The sequence below is a fragment of the Cygnus olor genome, chromosome 1 (genome assembly GCF_009769625.2).
Source record: "Cygnus olor isolate bCygOlo1 chromosome 1, bCygOlo1.pri.v2, whole genome shotgun sequence".
NCBI lineage: Eukaryota > Metazoa > Chordata > Aves > Anseriformes > Anatidae > Cygnus > Cygnus olor.
The window spans coordinates 194281433-194302331 of NC_049169.1; the positions used below are offsets into that span (position 1 = coordinate 194281433).

At 34.5% G+C, this 20899-nt stretch overlaps 1 protein-coding gene across 9 annotated transcripts in view; it reads right to left on the bottom strand.

Annotated features, from left to right (window-relative positions):
- DYNC2H1 (dynein cytoplasmic 2 heavy chain 1) overlaps positions 1–20899 on the bottom strand; it is a 165997-nt gene that overhangs the window by 92222 nt on the left and 52876 nt on the right. For all 9 annotated transcript variants that reach the window (XR_005816072.1, XR_005816073.1, XR_005816075.1 and 6 more), the window contains exons 55-70: positions 19498–19635; positions 17767–17880; positions 15517–15677; positions 15229–15352; positions 14580–14701; positions 13853–13939; positions 12185–12311; positions 10727–10868; positions 10085–10194; positions 8705–8803; positions 7326–7449; positions 4721–4884; positions 4201–4320; positions 2597–2731; positions 1623–1766; positions 273–362 (exon numbers count right to left, since the gene is read on the bottom strand). Coding sequence is in view for 6 of the 9 variants with exons in the window: in XM_040544151.1 (XP_040400085.1) it covers positions 273–362; positions 1623–1766; positions 2597–2731; positions 4201–4320; positions 4721–4884; positions 7326–7449; positions 8705–8803; positions 10085–10194; positions 10727–10868; positions 12185–12311; positions 13853–13939; positions 14580–14701; positions 15229–15352; positions 15517–15677; positions 17767–17880; positions 19498–19635 (2001 nt within the window). In the remaining 3 variants the exon portion in view is untranslated. The remainder of the gene's footprint in view (positions 1–272; positions 363–1622; positions 1767–2596; positions 2732–4200; positions 4321–4720; positions 4885–7325; positions 7450–8704; positions 8804–10084; positions 10195–10726; positions 10869–12184; positions 12312–13852; positions 13940–14579; positions 14702–15228; positions 15353–15516; positions 15678–17766; positions 17881–19497; positions 19636–20899) is intronic.

Consider the following 20899-nt stretch of genomic DNA (forward strand, 5'->3'; position numbering starts at 1 on the left):
GAGGTAAAGCAGAAATATGACTACACTGAGAATAGCCTCACCCATTAGAACACTGCTCTGTGGAAAAAATGTGCATAAGCAATCTTAATCTTGTCATAGTCTAAATTTCTGTCCTCAATTTTTTATGCTAAATATTACAAGTGTAAGTTTTTTACATGTATTGCATATGTACTGACACAATACTGCTTATCTGAACTAGATCAGTGTTGGTTGCTGAAAGAATACTTCCAAACCCAGTGCACTATATAAAAGCCAGAAAAGTACAATCTTACCTTAAACAAACAACGACAAACATATTCATACACTGTATGTTTCAATGCATCAATAAGCAGCTTGATTCTTTCTTCAGTATTACTTGAATCCTAAAAATAAAGTTTGGATTTCTAAAATTCATGTGGAAGTAAAAAATCTTTTATTACCGAGTGAATTTCACCAGGGGAAATAGAGGGGGGAGGGGGGAGAGGAGGAACAGAAACAGGAGGGAATAAAAAGGGGTGAAGATATAAAAGGAGGTTTACAAGTGGGTTTACAGGTACTGTGAGGTTTATCTGAAACAAATTCTTTTCTACCTTTCTGGAGATTATAAAGGAGGGTAATGTGGATTCACAAGCTGATTTCATTAACCCCTTCCCTAAGTCTAAAAGTGTAGGAAAAATGTAGAAGGGGATAGAGGAGGAATAAAAAGAAAGAAAGTAAAGGAGGACATGAATGGCAAAGACAGAAGTTCAGTTTTAAATAGGTTATCATAATAGGAAGGAAGGAAGAAATTATGAAAGGTTGTGAAACTACGAACAAGAAGTTAGAAATTTCATGTTGTGGAAAAGAAGGAATAGGTAAAAAAACCTTAAAGAAGGCAAGTTTGCTTAGTTGGAAGGACGTTTCTGCTAATGATTGGAGCTGAAGGAATGTTGTAAGCATGGACATGAGAATAAAGGGCAATCCAAAGTGACATGATAAAAGGCATGTGAATTCATTTTTGAAGTGGAAACAAACAGGAAAAAAAAAAGATGAATTTTGGAGATGCTCAATAAAAAGAAAGCACATCATTAGTCAGTGTGGGTTTTTTACATCTAAAGAGTGAGGTGACAAAGGATAAATCCATAATTCTGCACTTCAGTAAGAAAAATGTAATGGCCATGAGAATACAGAAAAGTAAAAGTGACATTTTCCTAAGACATGCATGCTTACAGACTGTATAAAAACAGTTTTTTGATCTTCCTTCCAATACTGAACCATGTAGAAACATAGGTCTTTTCTTATTCTAACCCTTGTTGGTAGAAATAATTGGAGATTGTTTAAATAAAGCCTGCAGTAATGAGCTGAAGTTATAGTCAAACTTGCTTTTCCTAATTCATTCACCTTAGACAAGGCGCAAGCCTGAAATAACAAATAAGAGCAACTTTGGTTTTAGATGGCTTAGCAATTTTACAATTTATATGTAATGTAAATGGCAAAAAAAAAATCCATGTGTATATATTCTGAATATGTAAAGCACAACAGTTCAGCATCACTACTTATTATACGTTATTCCCTAAAAACGTTCAGAGCAACTAAAAAATTCTAAGGATCAAAACAGAGTGATTCATCTGCAGCACTCACAGCTTTAGAAGAAGAGAAAATACCTGCTCGCTTTGCAGGGCCCTTTGGAAAAGCCGTAGGAAGGCCGCCAAACTAAAATGGTACATATTATTAATTTTGGACAAGTCAGAAATAATAAAATACATCTTGCTAGCACTCTCAGCTAAAGGGAGATAGGCGTCTCTCTCCTGTGGATAAAAAAAAAAAAAAAAGCATATATATATATATATATGGTGTATATATATATACAAATGAAAACAGTACATTGCTGCCATCTACTGGATATTATATAAACATCTATTCAACCCTGTTGAAAAATTCAGATGACTCCCACTACTGGTGTGAGAAAACAGAATCCCTTCCGACTTTTCAAACTGAGGGCCATGTACTCAAGACTTCAATACTATCTTTAGGTTTTAAACTTGACAGAAAACACTTGGGTAAAAAGTTTTTTAAGTTATGAAGAACACCTTGGAAATTAATTCTCAGGGCACTGAGGTCTCCTCCCACCACAAAGCACTTCCCAAAACTCAGCAGCAAATTCAAAATATAACAAATAGGACACAGGAGAAAAAATTGTGATATGTTACAAAACCCAGCTATGCCAGATGAATAACACCACCAATTAATTAATTTTTTGCAATAGCAAGGGATTTATTAAACAAGAATGTCCATTTGAGCCTTGAAAGCCAGTCATATTGTTTGCAATAGCTGATGGTAAAAGTAAAAAAACAAAGTCAAAACCTAATACCCGCCGATAGATCCTTGGGAAAAAAAATGAATTCAAACTGGCAGGCTTTAAATTGTGTAACATTCGTCAAGTGCAAATTAAAGACATTTAAGTACTGAAAATGCTTTCTGTACTTGCATCATGCAAGTATCTCTTACTTCAAAAGATGAATTCTGTATGTTACTGATCTTACTCTCCTGCAGATGTACATATACTCTATTTACACACACAAGATAACTATTCTCAGCAGGAAAAAAGCAGCAATAAAAGATCTTTTTTTTTGTCTACCTGATCAAGGGAACTCTGAAGTCTGTGAGATTCAGCAAGTGATTCTTGGATGAGGGCACTACTTGCTTTAGTCTGATTCAAAGATTCAATCAGATCTTTATTTTCTAGTATGTTGCCTTGCGATGTTGCAAGTGTCTGTAAAAAAAAAAAAGTCACTTATGTTACATTAAAAAAAAACTGCAAAGTAAGCATTTTAGAAGCTGACGTGCATATTTCTGAATCACTGAATGCACCGAGAGTACTAGAAAGTTTACTCCAAAAACTCAGATGATGTATTAATGAAGGCTGGAAAATAAAACTCAGGACCAAACTCTCAAAATCCAGATTGCCGAATTCTGAAACAAGCTGTCATTAAGCTTTTCAGAATGATTTGTATGATCAGTTTCTTATACACTAACATCCCAACAGCAAATACGAATCATTTTTTTTTCATATTTCACTAGCAATTTAGCCTGAAATTGGCTACTTGCAGTAACTTGCTGTACCTGATCAATCATAAATTTGTTTTCCCTCAAAACAGTACAGTCCAACATCCCAATACAATTTTGTCCTCATTTCCAACTGAGACATAAATATTCATGATTACAACATTCCCAGTTTTGTAATGAGATCCCTTCAAAATGCTTTTGATTGCCCCACCTCTCTCCCGAGTTCTCCTGTACAAACGCTTCCACTTTTAATAAGAAGAGGGAAAATGAGTGATTCCCTGGCATTTAAGGTCTGCTTTTTTTTTTTCTAGCTCTCGGTAAACACACTTCAATACAATTTTGTGGTCACACAACACAAAATTGGCTTCTTGTTGGTTAATTTTTACTCTCAGGCTTCATCTGAAAGTGAAAACTAAATGGGTTTTATACACAGTAGACAGTTAATTTAAAGTTTTATCTTAAAAAAAATAAATAAAATTACCTAACAAATATACCTGCAACTATATTAACTCACTAGGCCATGAAAACTTCTTAATATGCAAGATTTGTAAAGACAGCCAAGGGAAAAAAAAAAGAGCCATGAGCTTTCCTCACCTTAATACAACACACACCTAATATTTTAAAATTAAAATAGTTACTATATAATAATAAAAAAAAAAATGATCAGAAAGCAATGCACTTTAGACACTGCATCAAAGGTTCAGATCTGCTTAACTGACTGCAAACTGTATTCCGTATTTCCATATTTTAAGTAAAAAACATTATTGAGCAAGATGTGATGAATTGTTTTGTGCAACTGGTTTACAGGTTGTATATCCTGGCATGTTTTGAGAAGTCAAACCAATACTTCCTAGGATAGCACATCAGGATATCTGGATGCAGAGTTAGAATAGAAGAATGCACTAGGTTATCTAGTTGATAAGAGTAGGACAAGATCATCTTGGTACAGGTACTAATGGAGCCACCTAGGAAAGGTGACTGATGTACATATTTATATTTCTTTCTTACCAACATGCCCAAGTATATAATGCTTTTATCTTCTCAAATCAAAAATTCTGAGGGGTCATTATTCCAGTACTTTCTTTTTAAATTAAATAATCTTAAATAAAAGAAGCACATAAAAATATTAAATTTATCTTATTGGCCTAACGGATACAGCAGGTAAATTTATTTTACCTCCAAAAGAGATTCCTCAAGCTTAGCTAGTTGTATCTTCTTATCTTCTTCCTGTTGCAACAGCTTTGTCTTCTGCTCTTCCAAATCGGGCTTTTCATGCTGAATTGTTAAAGCCAAAAGCTAAAAAGAAAGGAGATTATTTAATGTGGTAGAAGATACTTTAATATTTCATAATATACAATAATAAATCATATAGCATTAATTGTATACCAGTTTATAGTCTACTTTTAAAGTAGACTTCTGAGGGTTTGAACAGAAAACAGGAGCTTCGCAATTAATCTCATGTAGCTCAAGTCAATGAGATAATTTCCATTTTGATTATTAGACTTGCTACTTGGCTTCAAAGTGCATAAAAACAATCTTCTAAAATTTTAATTTAGTATCAGCATTGATTTTTCTGTTTATAGGTGTGTCCTACAAAATATCTCAGTGACCATTAACACAAACTGCACCATGGGGCTTCTACCAAAGGCTGGATGTATCTATAAATACCTACATTATTTTTATTTTAAATGCCTACCTGACCTCTTAAGCCACTTCCTGTTGTGGTAAAATTTACTTCTGTAACAATAGAAGAAGCATCAGGTGGAATGAAGGGATTTGGGTTCCTTGTTGATAGAAAAAGACGGAACTCTTCATTATAATCTATAATTTTTTCACCTATTTGTATAACATAGCGGGGTCCTGCAGATAAAAAATATATTATAGTCACTCTGATTCTAGATTCTAGTCATCCTACAATTATCTAAAAATAATGGTATTTTTGTTATACTTTATGACCAACAGATTAAAAGATACTTTACGAATAATTTATAAATGAATTTTATAAAGAATAATAAATAAAAACTTAAGAAACATAAGCTATTCTGCATTGCTAGACAGAAAAATGCAATAGTGTAGCAATGGTGTGTGAAAGCTATATGGTGAAAATATTTAATTGATGAGGTTCATTTAATTATCACTCCCAATAAAAAAGATCAAATGGCAGAAAATGCACTTGATGTAAAAGTGATATGAATGAATATTTGAAATCTTCTAACAATGACAGGAGACAAAACAGCAGAGAAGACACACTAGATAATTCTGCTTTTGTCTAAGAATCCTGTCATTATTTAAACATATTCGTTTAATTTGCCACATAGGTATACCACTCTATAAAATCACCTTTGCCACAAATACATATTAGCTAACTAAGATGGTGCAATATTTTCTGAATGTGACACCAAAACATCAGTCTTTATCTCTGAATCTGTTACATTTACTTGCAGAAGTTTGATGCTGCTATACTATCACAATTCCATTAAATATTGTTTTCGGTGATATTGTTATGGAGAAAGACAGACTATAAAACTGAAGATGTTGGAATATCTAGTTATTAGATTAAAAGAAAACTATTTCATTAAGAAATATCCTGTAAATTTGTAAATTACTGTAAATACACTTAATTTAATCACAGTGGAAAAGAATGAATTTATTCATTTTTGTTGTCATATATTCAATCTATTTTTATACTAATGAGATTCTGACATTTCTCAATATGCTTCTCACAAAATTAAACCATATATATGGCTTCTCACCACTCCCCTTCCACCACAGAAAATTTTCATTATAGCTGTGTCAGAAACAAATAAACTTTAACAGTCACGACTAGAATAAGATTTTTGCCTCCTGATACTAAAAAGAGGGAAGAACAGAATTAGAACATTAAAAGTTTCAAAGTGAAAATTTCTCTTCCAGAGAAATTTCTGAGGTGGCAGTTAGGTACTCCTCTATTATTAGCACTAGGAGCAGAAGATCAGAAATGCTCCAAGTATAAATCTCTTGCTAAAACACTGCTACAGATGAAAATCACATACCAATTTTGCTTCTGTGCCAAGGATCAGAATAAATTTTAGGCTTATGTTGTAAAAATGTCAAACAGAAAATGGAAGCTGTACAAGGACAAAGTAACTGCAGTATATAAATTCACATTTTTTTCTTAACTTCATTTCATTCCAAGTAGTGAAAAGATGCCCAGTCATCACAAGCAAAATAATGCAGAGAGGCCTCCACTACCACTTCCACATTTTGACAAACAGAAGGTGTGCGCTTCATAGCCAAGTGACTGAGATGACTCAAAGAATGACCAGCTCTCCCTTTTTAAAACACAGCTCCCTAGTTTGGACTTGCACAGATCTAGAGTTAACAGAGTTCATATGGAAGAGGCTGCCTGAGGTGTTATGAGCAATTTCCCTGAATAAACTTGTATTTTTGATTTAATCTGCTTTCTCTACAGTTCTGCAAACACATTCATCTCTTAATTTGATTCCTTTTGAGATGTATCTCTGATAACACTGTATCTCTGCTTTCCAAAATTCAGCAGAAGCTAGTGAAATAAAACAGTTGTCAAGATTTTCTATCTAGCCTCCTACAGAACCTTGAAGTCACCACTCAGGTAGTGCTCTCAGCTCCTACTGATGAGAAAAAAAAAAAAAAGTAAGCACATCTGTAATGTAAGAATGATCTGAACTAACAACTTCTTGTTATTTTACAGACCTGTCCCCATATAGGGGATAACTACATCTAAGAACTCCACAAATGTTTTTATACTGTTTCACTGCACCAGTAAAGGGGACTCATTTCACTGAATTCTACGACCCCTCACACTCCCATTCCAAAGTCACGTCAGGGATAGATCTGAGCATCTTCTTTAGTCTTTAGACAAATGAAAGACAGAAAGCAACATCAACATTCTAAAATTCTGATTTCTAACTGCATAATCAATTGTGTAATTTCTGGTCGATTCATTGCCCAAAATTCCTAAGAAAGACCATGTGTTTGAAATTGCCACTAGAAATTAAGTTAAAATTTAAACTTTGCAAGAATTCATAAAAACACTTTATTCTAACTCCAGTCAAAAAAAAATCTTTAAATACTTCTCAGTATTTTTCAGCTTGGCAAACAAGAGCATAACTCCAACATAACTAATGCACTGAAGTGTTAGCAGCATGTATAGTAGCAGCATATTAAAGAGGAAAAAACAATGTAATACTCATAGTTTCAGAAAAATCAGGTTTTATATGATGTATATGGATCTAACCTTCGAAAGGTTTGAACAAGCATTTTTAAAGATTTTGGTCATTTACCTTGGACTACAAGATCTTTTCTTAGCAACGGATAAAGTACAGGTTCCACTCCATCCATTTCCTGTATAATAAGTGTTTTCCCAAACCTCACTGCCAGCTCAAGAGCTGTTAGGAAGTTGGTGTCCTGGGCAAATGAAAACAAATTCCTTTGATTCATGTTATTTTGAAATATCAACACTTTGACATCAGTGTAAAAGAGTGAAAACTCTATAGACACTTTTAAATCATTTTAGGAATACACAGGAAGTCATTATACCAGGAATCTGAATCTAAGTATCAGTAAGATAACCAAACAATTCTACTACATGCATCATATGGTAGCCACAAGTATTTAATTTAAATACATTTGATACAACTAAAGGGTTGCTTCAGCTACTGACATACAAGCAGCCAATTTAACATGCCTAGCTCTCCTTGTGCTGCATCAGAAGAAAGCAGGTCTGCAATAGATCTTGTGTCATGTCTGCCAGGTGCATCTGGCTAGTTAGTACAGCTCAAATATTATTGGTTAGCTGTGCCTCAAAAAGGAATCAAGACCTAAAGCCAGGATTCACACTGATACTAAGATACCTAAATACAGGCTTTTGCCTGTAGGTATCTAAACACACACTTGGTTTTTAAGATTCCATTAAAGTCAGTGGTGATCCTGGATAATGCAGTCAACAAGCCCAAAAGTTAATCAAGCCAATCTGCTAGCAGGTTAAGTATTCAACTCTTAATTAGTACTTTCTGTGAGTATCCAAAATGCCTACATATGGCTGGCACGGATCTCTAGAAGACCCACACTCTGCTGAAGCAATACCCTGAGGCCAGGTGGGATCCAATAAGGGACTTTAGAATGGCACCACAAGTTCGTCTATGTTTGTGCAAATGAAACAAGCCTAGCCATGTAAACTGACATCGTGTCTTAATCCTGAACTGAAACTTAGGCAAGTACTTCCAATGTAGATAATAAAACACAAAAATCACAAGGAAGAAGCATATACATACTCCTGAAATCCTATGAACTGCAACAAATACTAAATAAATAAATAAATAAATAAATAATCTATTTTTAGAAATATTTTACTATCTCTCTCCCAGCAGGGAATACTGATACTCTTGAAAAGGACAGCACAAAGAGACAAGCTTGTAGAAATAAAACTACAATAATGTTGACCCTCAACTTTAAATACTCTGATTTCCCTCTTGAGTAAACAGATTATCAGTAGCATCTGATAGAATCACCATAAACTAAAACTCTGTGAGAAATTAAATGCTTCATGAAATATGACCTCATATTTGGTGATAGGTATCACAACTAATAAACTGCTCTCTAAAGTCTGGAACTGAGGATATCAAGCAGAACAAAATTGTAAGACGAAGAGTAAATACTGGACCTGCTGGTTAACAACTTCCAAACGTGATTCCTTCAAATGTGTCTTCAACCATTCTGTAGCCCGGAAAGAAGGGTCTATCAGAAATGGGCAAACTTTACTCTAAGAAAAAAATCAGAAAATCACAGAAATCTATTTTAAGAATTAAATTGAATGGGTAAAACAAATGAATACTGTACAATGAATTAAGTCATCTTTTATTTCCCCAAACTGATGTTATATGTGTTTTAATATTTTTTCATTAACAAACTGTTTAAAGAAACACTAATGACCTAATAACAAAATGACAACAAACAACAACAGTATAAGAACAGTATAAGAACATTATTTTCTTGTCTTTTTTTTTTTTTTTTTGTAAAATATCATGTTTAAGTCCAGTTTAAAAGATGCTGAACAAAATACATGCACAAGCAAAAGGATTTGAGCTGAGGAAGGGCTTGAAAAAGTTCTAAATGTACAATGAGATTTTTAGGAGCTCAATCTATTTAACTAAGAAAAAGATGAAAATAAGATTTGATTACAGCATGTAAGTACCTTTGAGAGTACAAAATCATATTTGTTGAAGAGCTTTTCAATCAGTGAGAAAGTAATAGCTAGATCTAATATCAAGATGATAAAGCAAGACTTATTTAAATTGGAAAAAAGCTGTAACTGGTTTGTGAGAATCATTAATCATCCAAGCAAACAACGTGTGGCAAATGTAAATTCTCCCCTCCTAAATGGTATTATATTTTTACTTTCTATCAGATCGAAGAAATAACTACATTATAACTACAGTATTATGTTATATAAATGTGCAATTGCGTAATATGTACATTTATTGGCATATATCTATATGCTATTATGTGATAATACTGAATCATGGTTATAAGCACAGTATTATAATTTATTAAAATTATTTTCTCTGGTATTAGCTACTGGCCTTAAGTGAATGGCATTTTATGTCCTATATCACAGAGATAAGCTAATGATTAGCTTTAAGGATTTCAGATCTAGATATTTTGAAAGGCATCTGCATACAGCTTTTTACTTTTTCAAGACCAAAAAAGTGAGAAATGATATGTCAAGTGCACATTTATAGAATATAATCTTCCACTTCTTGTATTAGTGTTTATGATTAGTAATAGACTAATAGCAGATCTCATCTGTTCAACATCTGGAAGAAAACCAAAAAAGCAGAAAAATAAAAAGGATGTTCTTTAACTATTTATTTTCCTTTTGGTACGGAGTACCCAGAGTTAGATAAATATATGTTTCTCTGTGCATGTTTTATGGTGCTAATAAAACACTGAAAATGAAATTGTTCAAAATTCCAGAAGGATATGTTACTGAAACTTGTAGAAATTGAAATACTTCTAAGATAAGATACAAACACAAGTTTACCTGCAAGATAACAAGAGCATTTTCTATTGAAAGGTCATCTGAAGGTAAGCCTTCGCTTTTCCAAACTAACTCCTCACTTTCTGTGCACAGGAACCGCCGTAAATCAAACTCTGATAAATGAAAGATCATAAGTTTGTGCTAATATTTATAGCTTACACATTTTAAGCCTTCGCCACTTTATATACAGCAGAGATTCTGTCTTAAAGGAGTGCAAGTCTGTTAATTGCCCTTATATTATTTCTTGAACGTACTGCTATTTTCTAGCTGATGTTACCAAAAAAAAAATGGCGCTGTTAACACAGACAGATAAAGATGATTACTGAAAAACAAGAAGCATTCAGAGCCCATAGGCAAATTTTCAACAGTTAACATGAATGCATTCATTCATGCAAACTTTGCTTTTTGAGCACGGGCTATGGAACAAAATCTTAAAAAAATATAAGTAGTTATAATCTTAAGAATTAACAGAATAATCCTAAGAAATAGTTCTATCTGTATGTACAACTACTTATTGAATAAGAATTAATGTTGTCATTTTTCATAAGGGGACACCAAGACAAAGGAGTTTGTTCTTTAGAACTCACTGGCATTTCTCATTTTCCCAGTCAAGCTGACTTACACACCCACACCCACACCAATTACTTTCAAGGCCTGCTGATTTGGTCCATTCATCCAATCTGGTTTTCCTCTGATCCTCAGGAGCAGCAGAAAGATAGGTAATAAATGCAGCTGCTAACTGAGCTCTCTTAGGCAATGTAGACAGTTCATGTGTTATCTCTGACACCTTCAAATAAAAAAGAAAAATTACAGAATGTATATTATAAATAAAAACTATGTTAATATTTCTCATAATTCATTTAAAAGTCAGAATTAAATTTACCTTCCATTAAGAATACAATTGAGACAGTTTCTCTCCTTGAATTTCAAGTACCTGTATTTAGCTAACTCACTCCAAAATATAAGTGAAAATATGAGAAAAGTTCTTTTTAGCTCTCAGCTACAATGTGGACAGATATTTCTGAGAATTTAGCTCCTAACTATGGATTTGATGAACACTTCAGGTTGTCACTTGTGAGCAACTGGATAAATCATATTATAAGAAAAATAAGAAATATGTGATCTCATAGTATCAGCTAGTGAACGCTACTCATAACACGTATGTAGATACCAAATACCGTGTGTTACCTATTATACTCAGAAATTTGATTCACTGAAGACTCACAAGATAAAATACATTTATCATGTATCTTTGAATAAGCTACCTGCACTTCACCACCTATGCTTTGAACTCTTCTAGTATTTTGGAAAAAAATACAGCAGAGCAAAACAACAAAGAATACTGCCATAATTGGCTTGAAAAAGTAATGTCACCTTTGCATTTAATCAAACTGACATAAAAAAAAAAAAAGCTGACACACACACACAGGAAACTTGTTACTACTACCTCCTTACTTTAAAGGGAGATGAACACAGCATTTTCAGCACTAAATTAAGCACCATCTTCAATATAGGATGAGTACCTGACTAATACATCCGTTATTCTGCTAGGTACGCTAATATATCACACCATACCATTAACAGAGCAGGGTAATCTTCTAAAGAGAAGGATAATGTACCAGGGTGAAAAACTGAGTCATTTTTAGAAGTGTTTAAACTCAGATTCAAATATGCCCAGACCTTACTGCAGCAGATGGAGTATCTAAAAGACTACTTGCAAAGGAAAATCTTCCCTTTCTTTCCATTCTGCTGTTCATCCTGTGAGAGTATTCATCCAACACTAACTCTAGTTCTTCAAAATGAAGGCATTTAACCTAAGCTGATTGTTTAGGCTTTTTCTACTGTCAATGAAGAGACAGGCAACTGTCTCTCAGCAGGGATATTTATCCCATCCTTAAGTACCAAAGAAAGCTAGGTATCACTTTCTGGAGGTGGCAGCTATTTTCAGCTTATAAATATCTTGGAGTTTTCCTTTCCTGCTTCTGACTGAAGAGTTGTGTCCAAAGGGTTGCCAATTTCTCCCAAATATAACAAGATTTCACTTAAAAATGGACTTACCAAAATATCAGCTATAAGAAGTACGTTATGAAAATTTTCACTAACCTGGGTGCTCCATCTTTTGTGTTCCCTATCAAGTTGATTTATCAGTACCTCTGCAGCTTTCAATATTTTCTGAGCTTTACTTAGTTCTGCTTCAAGTTTTGCTGCTTCAGTTGTTCTACACTGGAACCTGTAAAACAATTACTGTTTAAAATTGCTATCACAAACTACTAAATTTATGGACAGTTACTTCAAAGGCAGCTTAACTTACTGAACTTGTCATGAATCCCTCCCTTATGGTTCACGAAGAATACAACAACAGTTGTCTTTTATACCATCTTCTGCTCTTTAGTAAATGAGCTTGTTAGACTTACCACAAACAAAATTTAGATTCACAGGTGAGATGTAAAAACATTTCCAATATAGACTATAATGTCTGAAAATCATTCCTTCTTCTACTTAAACAGTATGACTTGATTTTAGTGGTTGATGTTTTGTTCTGCACATAGTTGGGACAATAGCAGATGCAACACCATGCTACAAATTTGTAACTCTTCAGTAAATATTATCCATAAATATGGTGGGGAGTCTCTCCCCACCTTTCTTGTTAGGTCCCCTTTAGGTACCGGAAGGCCACTGTAAGGTCTCCCCAGAGCCTTCTGGAGACAGACAAGTCTAGTCCTAAAAAGACACTGAAGTCATCTCAGATTTAAAAGGTGAGACACACATCACTCTATTTTTGACACCTGCTGTGTCTACACTGGAGGCTTCTGACTCAGTAGTGAGAAACAAGTACTTTGAAAGAGCATTCCATCTTATCAATGAGATGAACTGCTACAGGTAGCCTAAGTATGGCTTCTTCTGATGTACACATCTCACAGTGCAGAGAGTTACGTTTCATAGAACCATAGAATCATAGACTGTTTTAGGTTGGAAGGGACCTCTGGAGGCCATCTGGTTCAACCCTGTTCAAGCAGGGACACCCAGAGCTAATATCTCAGGACCCTGTCCAGGTGGCTTTTGAAGATCTCGAAGGAGGATACTCCACAGCCTCCTGTGCCAGGGCTCCATCACCTGCACAGCACAGAAGTGCTTCCCGGTGTTCAGACAGAACCTCGTGTTCCAGTTTGTGCCTGTTGCCTCTCGTCCTAGCACTGGGCACCACTGACAAGAGCCTGTCTCAGTCTTCTTTGCACCCTCCCTTCAGGTATTTATTGACATTGACAAGATGCTTCACACAGCCTCCTCTTGTCCAGGCTGAGCAGTCCCAGCTCTCTCTCCCTTCCCTCATAGCAGTGGTGCTTCACTCCCTTCATCATCTCGGTGGCCCTCTGCTGGACTCTTTCCAGTATGTCTATGTCTTTCCTGTAACGGGGGCCAGAACTGGACACAGGGTGGCCTCACCAGTGCTGAGCAGAGGGGAAGTATCACCCTTGTCCATCTGCTGGCAACACTTTGTCTAATGCAGCCAAGAATACTATCAGCCTGCTTATCAGCAAGGGCATGTTGCTGACTCATGTTCAACTTAGTGTCCAACAGGACTCCCAGGTCCTTTTCTACACAGCTGTTTTCCTGCTGAGTGGCCCCCTGCATGTACTGGTGCCTGGGGTGGTTTCTCCTCAGATGCAGTACTCTGCACTTCTCCCATTTATTTATAATAAATATCATTATTCATACTGTAAATTCATCAATGTTTTTATTTATATCTTGAAATAAACAAACCCAACATACTTATCTTTCAGTTCTGATACTTTTTGACCAACAGAGTTCAGAAGATCTTCCAACTTCTGTTTTCTGCCTTCAGTTTTCTTGAGATTACTGAAAGATATAACACTTATTTTACGAATATACATCTCAAAAACAAACGAAAAGAAGTGGTGGGGACAGTAGCAGAAAAATTGTTTATATACAGATAATCCAGAGATAACTCTTGTTATTTGTATTAATAAAAATCTGTTTTCTTGTTTAAAAGTTTTGACTAATTCTTATCACATATCTTTAGAAATACAAACCAACTACATGCAAGTGTATTCTTATAGATCACATCAAATTCTTCCAACATATTATTTTAAGACAATCAGTATATATTTCTCAAATTACGGATGGTCGTAAGAATATTTTATATCTTTGTGATTACACGGAGAAACCAACAATGATTAGTAATGTTTGAGGAAAAAAAAAAAAGAGGAACCACACTTATAGCATAGCTTTCACTGACAGTACATTTTAAGCATATCTGCAATGTTCACTTCTCATAGACATATTTCAGCATAGACTGGTAACTAGTGATTGGCAAAAAATATATATATGTTACACACTTTTTTCTGTCTCAGCATGAATATTTTAATACATGTTACTGAGCTACAGTTTCTTATTTTTAACTAACTTCAAGTCCTCTTAGTCTCTCCTGCCAACACTGGAATTAAGAACATTTATCCTGAAATAGTGTCTAACTCACGCTTCCAAGACAGCCTTTTCTTTTTCCAAAGGTTGAATTCGTTCCAAGACATGGGAATACTGGACATTGGCATTTACCCAAGCTGCCAATGGAGCAGCTGCAGCACTGGCACGTTTAGCGTTCTGAAAAAAATCAGTAACAGTAACAAGCAAGTCCTTTAAGTATGATGTACATGAGAAATACAAGATAAATAATTGCAACAGATTTACCACTTATCAAGTTTAATATGCCAATTAGCCAACTCCTCTCTTAAACTTATCTTTTATATTGTTACTAAGAGATTATATTGTAGGCCATCAATCCGTGTAAAGAAAATAAAGTGTATCTTTACAACTGTGAAGCTCCACAGGAGTTATGAAGTTCTAAATGAGTGCAAACTTTATCATTGTGTTCCTTCCCAGGGAACAACTGTCCTCTTAAAAGTGAGAAACTAGTATTTAAGAATTCTACTAGCTACTGAATTCCATATAGCTACTCCCAAATTTGGTCTCAAAGATCACCAATATACTAATTGTCATTAGTTCACCTTTTTTTTTTTTTAACTGCATGTAATGTTAAGACTCTTAAGAGGTTTTTTGCTGATGGTGGTTGTTTTTGTTGTATTTGTTTGTTTGTTTATTTCATTTTATGTAATGCAATAAAGAATTACCTTAGGATCAAAAGATGTTCTGTTTTTGTAAAGAAGTTCTTCAACACTCTCTCGGATTTCTTTTGGAATGTTACGGGCATCAAAGGTTGCTATGTCCTCCCTCACTCCTCTTTTGGCCAAGAAACTGTAAAAGTATTAAATAATTAAGTAAAGAAAATACAAATGTTCAAGAGATTCTTTCCATATGAAACAAAAAGAATTCTGCACACACATCATTCCCAAATATTACAGAAAGTATTTCATATTGCAAATTACTGTCTAAGGTTGAAGCTTAAATAAAATCCTCACCTCTTCATGCTCACCCATGATGTATCAAAAATCCCCATCAGCCGTAAAACTCCTTCTAGGATGTCTCTGATTATGTCAGGGGGCATCCGTAATGACCGAATTTCTGACAAAGACTCTGGCTTTATATTTCCAACTGCTAACTTAGCTTCATTAACCAGTGGCTTAAAACATAAAAACATATCAAAAAAGGTATGAGGATACAAGAAGCTGAAAGTTTGCCATTTTGGCTTTCATACATTTTCTTCTTCATTTTAGCATTAAATATTTCATTACCTAACCAAATACTGTTGATATGTATTCATGTACACAAGTTACTACACAAAAATGCCACCTGTGATAAGTATGGTTCCATATAAAACACATTTCAATCCTGACATTCTCTAATTTTACATTCAGCACTGTATTTCATAAATATTATGTATATAATACCATTAATTATATTTTTTCTTCCACTGCTTAAAAGTTCATTGTGATGTGGGTATGGTTTAATAATGATGTCAATTACTGTTTGCAAGAGCACCTAAGAATATCTATGTACAAGAAGTACAGTCACAAAAGCTTGCTCTTTTCAGTAGCTAAACAAAACCAGGCACCTTTTGCCCTTACCAACAAAGCCAAAAAATAATGAGGAAACAGAAGATAAGGAATTATTAAAGACTGTGCACACCTCACACATCTTGTATATTTATCAAAGTCCAGAAAAAGGGTTTTAACCGAAGCCTTTAGTTCTATGTTACTTTAATAGAATCATAGGATCACAGAATGGGTTGGGTTGGAAAGAATCTTAAAAATCATCTAGTTCCAACCCCTCTTCTCAGGCACAGAGGAGGGGTTCATTGGCCTGTAGCTCCCCGGGTCCTCCTGTCTACCCTTTATAAAAAGGGGAGTGATGTTTCCATTTTTCTAGTCACCAGGAACTTCAACTGCCACAACTTTTCAAATATGGTGGAGAGAGGCTTAGCAACTACATCAGATAGTTCCCTCAGGACCTAGGATGCGTGGCATCGGGCTCCACAGACTTGTACCTTCACTGCAAAGATATGATTCTTTGGTACCTATGACATTCAAAAGTAAAGAAAAATAATTTGCTGTACTTCTTTCTTATCCTTTAGTACAATTTTAAAATGGATGGGATGGAAAACAGAGACTAAAATCAATGGCTTGAGTCACATACCTCTACCTGATGCGTAAAGGCTGTAAAGTCTCTTGAAGAACAGCGTGCAATAGAATCACAGAATGGTTTGGGTTGGAAGGGACCTTCAAGATCATCTAGTTCCAATACCCCTGCCATGGGTAGGGATGCCACCCACTAGATCCCACTAGAGGTTGCTCAAAGCCTCACCTAACCTGGTCTTGAACACCTCCAGGGATGGGGCATCCACAGCTTCTCTGGGCAAACTGTGCCAGGGCCTTACCACTCTCTGAGAACAAAATTTCTTCCTAATAACTAATCTACATATACCCTCTTTTAGTTTAAAGTCATTACTCCTTGTCCTATCACTGCACTACCTGATAAAGAGTCCCTCCCAAGCTTTCCTGCAGGCCCCCTTTAGGTACTGGAAGGCCGCTGTAAGGTCTCCCCAGGGCCTTGTCTTCTCCAGGCTGAACAACCCCAGCTCCCTCAGCCTGCCTACATAGAAGAGGTGCTCCAGCCCCTTGGCCATCTTCATGGCCCTCCTCTGAACTCATTCTAATATGTCCATGTCCTTCTTGTGCTGGGGGTCCCAGAGCTGAATGCAGTATTCCAGGTAAAGGAGATAAAGGATTTTTTTTATATATATAGTACATATAATTGTCAGAATTAAGTAGTAACTGGAAACTCTCTCTCATTAAACCATTTCCCTTCAGCTGATCATAGTGCAAGCTTTATGATATTACCAGCTTCATCAAGGAGAAGAAATACAGTAGGTCTATAGAACAGATTAGTAATTCAAAAATATTCCATTAAGTCTGCAGAGCTCAGCTGCAGTACACAATGGCACCACAGAAATAGCAACTGAAGTTTTGACCTGAAAAGTCTTTCTGCAATTAAGATCAAATACACCAATTTGAATGCCCAAGTGACAATCTGCATTCTGACAAAAAGAATTAACTGTTTTCTAATACCAGAAGGTTTTTATATTTAAATTATTTAAAGCAAAATTTAAGAAATACTAGGATAAATTGTACAGAATCCTTTTCCATGGCAGAACTTGAATAAGCCAAATAAAATCTCACCACAAAATATTACTTTTCTGTATTAGTTCTTACCTGAACCTCCTTTAGTTCATCTTCAATTTTTCTTTTTCTTTCTTCTATTTCTGCAGCCTCTTCTGCTATCCTTTGTTTTATTTTTTCCATTTCTGTTTTTTGCTCACTAGCACTCTGTAAAAAAGAATATCTTTAATTTTCAAATTTACACAGATTTTATTCTACTTTTTGTTCTCCTTTCTTTTAGTCTTCATTATAATATAATACCATAATACCAGTCACAAAAAGTATCTGAAACTATTTGATAAGAGAGAGGTTGTTTCAAAAACATACATAAGCATTGGTATTAAGCTTATATTCATGTAACTAAATTATACGGAATAAGCACCTTTTGCTTTTACTGCATCTCCTTTACTGTACCACAGACAAGATCTGTACCTGTTTTCGATGCTTATTATAACCTTTTTCCCCTTGCCTATGATTCTTCATTCCATATGAAGATGTCAGACCTTCTCTAAAAGGTTAAGACTGGCAGCCTCTAACATACTTAACACATTTGAAAGTAGTATCATCCTGCCTTTATTTTTGTAGTTGCTCACATTTCTATTTCTTTCATGACACCGCTGAAACTCTCCTTTTCTGTGACATTCATAAAACTACAAACTACAAACTGTGTTCAAACTACAGCCTGTTAGCTTAAAAATACTATTACAAGACTTACTTGTAAAGTTGCATTTATTTGTTCATAAGGATATTTGCCTGACACCCTACATATATATTAAAAGCTGTTTGAGCTGTTTGGGTTTACATTATTTTTTTTTTCTGAATTTGTATTGTGCCTACCACAGAGGGATAGCAACCATTAGCCATCTCCGGAACTGCTAAGCAACAATAAATACCCAATACATAAACTAAAAAAAAAAACTTATAGCCTGAAGTTAACATAAAAGCAGGAACTACCAAAACCAGTCACAAAACAAATAATGGAGGATAAATGCATAAAATAATAGAAGTGTAATATTCTAGGCTTAGTTCAACTAAAAGATACAAGACATCAAAGCCTATGGTTTATATTTTTATATATTCTCCTGTATGCAATATATTATTTTAACCAGCAATTGTTGAGCTGCGTTGAACTTGTAGCATAAAGTAATAAATGTATAAAAGCAGAGAAAACACTGAGATTAATAATAATCTTTCTGAGTGCTTAACCTAAGCTATAGACAGTATGTCACTGAAATCCATAAAAGTATGTCATTCTTATCCAGAGAACATTAACTACATAAAACTAGCTTAGATATTTCATGCAAATGTACATGTACTGGTAGCTCTGAGTAAGAAAACCTTAAAATTCAGCTGTAGGTCAAAAGCCTTGCTCTGAAAGAAGATAAAAAGTGCCAATGTATTAAAGACCTCTCTCTTACATAAATTGGAACATTTGAAGTGACATTAATACGTCAGAGGGCACCTGTACTTTATGCTAATCTGAACCACAATTCTATCATAATTTTTCTGATATCCATAGGCCCATCACCCATCATGTTTCACTGCTTTTGGCTTAATCTTCGCTTTTGTTCTACAACATAATAGATGCTGCATGGGCAGCAGATTCCTCTACTGAACAAAAGCAGATACAGATTTAAAAGAGAAGTCATGGGAAATGGCACAAAAATGGCACAAAAGCATCAGGTTTAGCACTCCTTGAAAAGAACACCAAGCACAGGCAGCTATGGAGATGGAAAACAGAAAAGCATTTCTTTTTTTCACTTTTGATATGATTGTATACAGCACCTGCATAGATACTGTAATTTCCTGAAGGGCAGCATCAGCCTCATCCTGCTTCGTTTTGAGTAGAATGCTTTGTTCTCCGGCTTTTCTGTTCAGTTCATCTACGAGAGCTTTAGCTTCATTCAGCTTTGAAACACCTGCCTATAAAAGTTTATAAAAAGAAATTGCTTAGCAAGGAATTTTAAGTGGATTTAAACAAAAGTTGGTTAGAAATAGTACATACAGGCTAAAAGTGATGTAGATTAACATAGTTCATTTTTAATTTCTTTATAAAAAATGCACTTAGCTCTCACCTGTAAACTTTGAGTCACAAATATCCCATTGTCTCTCATGTTCTCAAACAACATGATTTACTTTTTAAATATGTCAATGAAAATTTCAACAGATTTTAGGTTCATTTGTCATGTTCAACTTTTCATAAAATTTATGTTCCACATTTTCTCACTGTTGTTTACATTTTCTTAGTATTAATTAAATCAAAAAGGAGAGTTGACAGTCCTAGATGAGTTGGTGTAAGATCTTTTACTACATCCAAAAGTTGAAAATGAAATCCTCAAAATAACAAAGTTTTAAAGGAACAGCAACTTGTACAGAATCTTTTTCTTATTTAATTCAATAACATTTCAGTTAACTTATATTAACTCCACACAATTCTATTACCTATAATAGCAAAACTACAAAAATTGAACAAAATGAAACAAAATATATTATCCTATTTCTACGTATTTTTACACTCTCTAAAGAACTTAGATGAACATAAAACAAAGCCTCAACCAATTATGTTTATTTTCTTTATCCACACTTTCTAAATTATGTACTTTAAGAAAACAGAATTATTTCAACACATCTGAAAAAATACTAAAGATAAAATAAATGTTTGATGTAGCATAGACATCTCCCATTTTCCTGTAAATGATTACTTTTCTCCACCCAAAGAATTCAACTAGTCAATAAAAAAAAAAAACCACTTCCTATCTTCTTATAAATAGAAAAAAACTATTTCTATCACTACAAACTTAAATTCTTTGTAAATTGCTTACTGTGCAATTAGTAAGCTATGGAAAAAAATACTAGCAGGCAGAATAGAAAGAACATAGAATTCAATGCAAGAAGTTGCAAGTGTGATTTCAGAATAGTACCAGGGATCACTGGGAAAAGGAGCTGAAAGTGAAGGGGAAAGGGAAAAGACAAAAGCATTATAAAAGCATTATCTCCTAAAGGATTGGAAATATGAGGGAAAAAGAAAAGAGAAAAACAAACAAACAAACAAAGAAGTATTAATGGAAAGAGAGCAAATAAATTTCAAAAAATAAGCATGTTACACATACAGAACAGGAATAAAGCGACATCTTTGGGATGAACTACATTTGGTCTAGGGTTGCATAAAAGTTTTGATGTGTGGAAA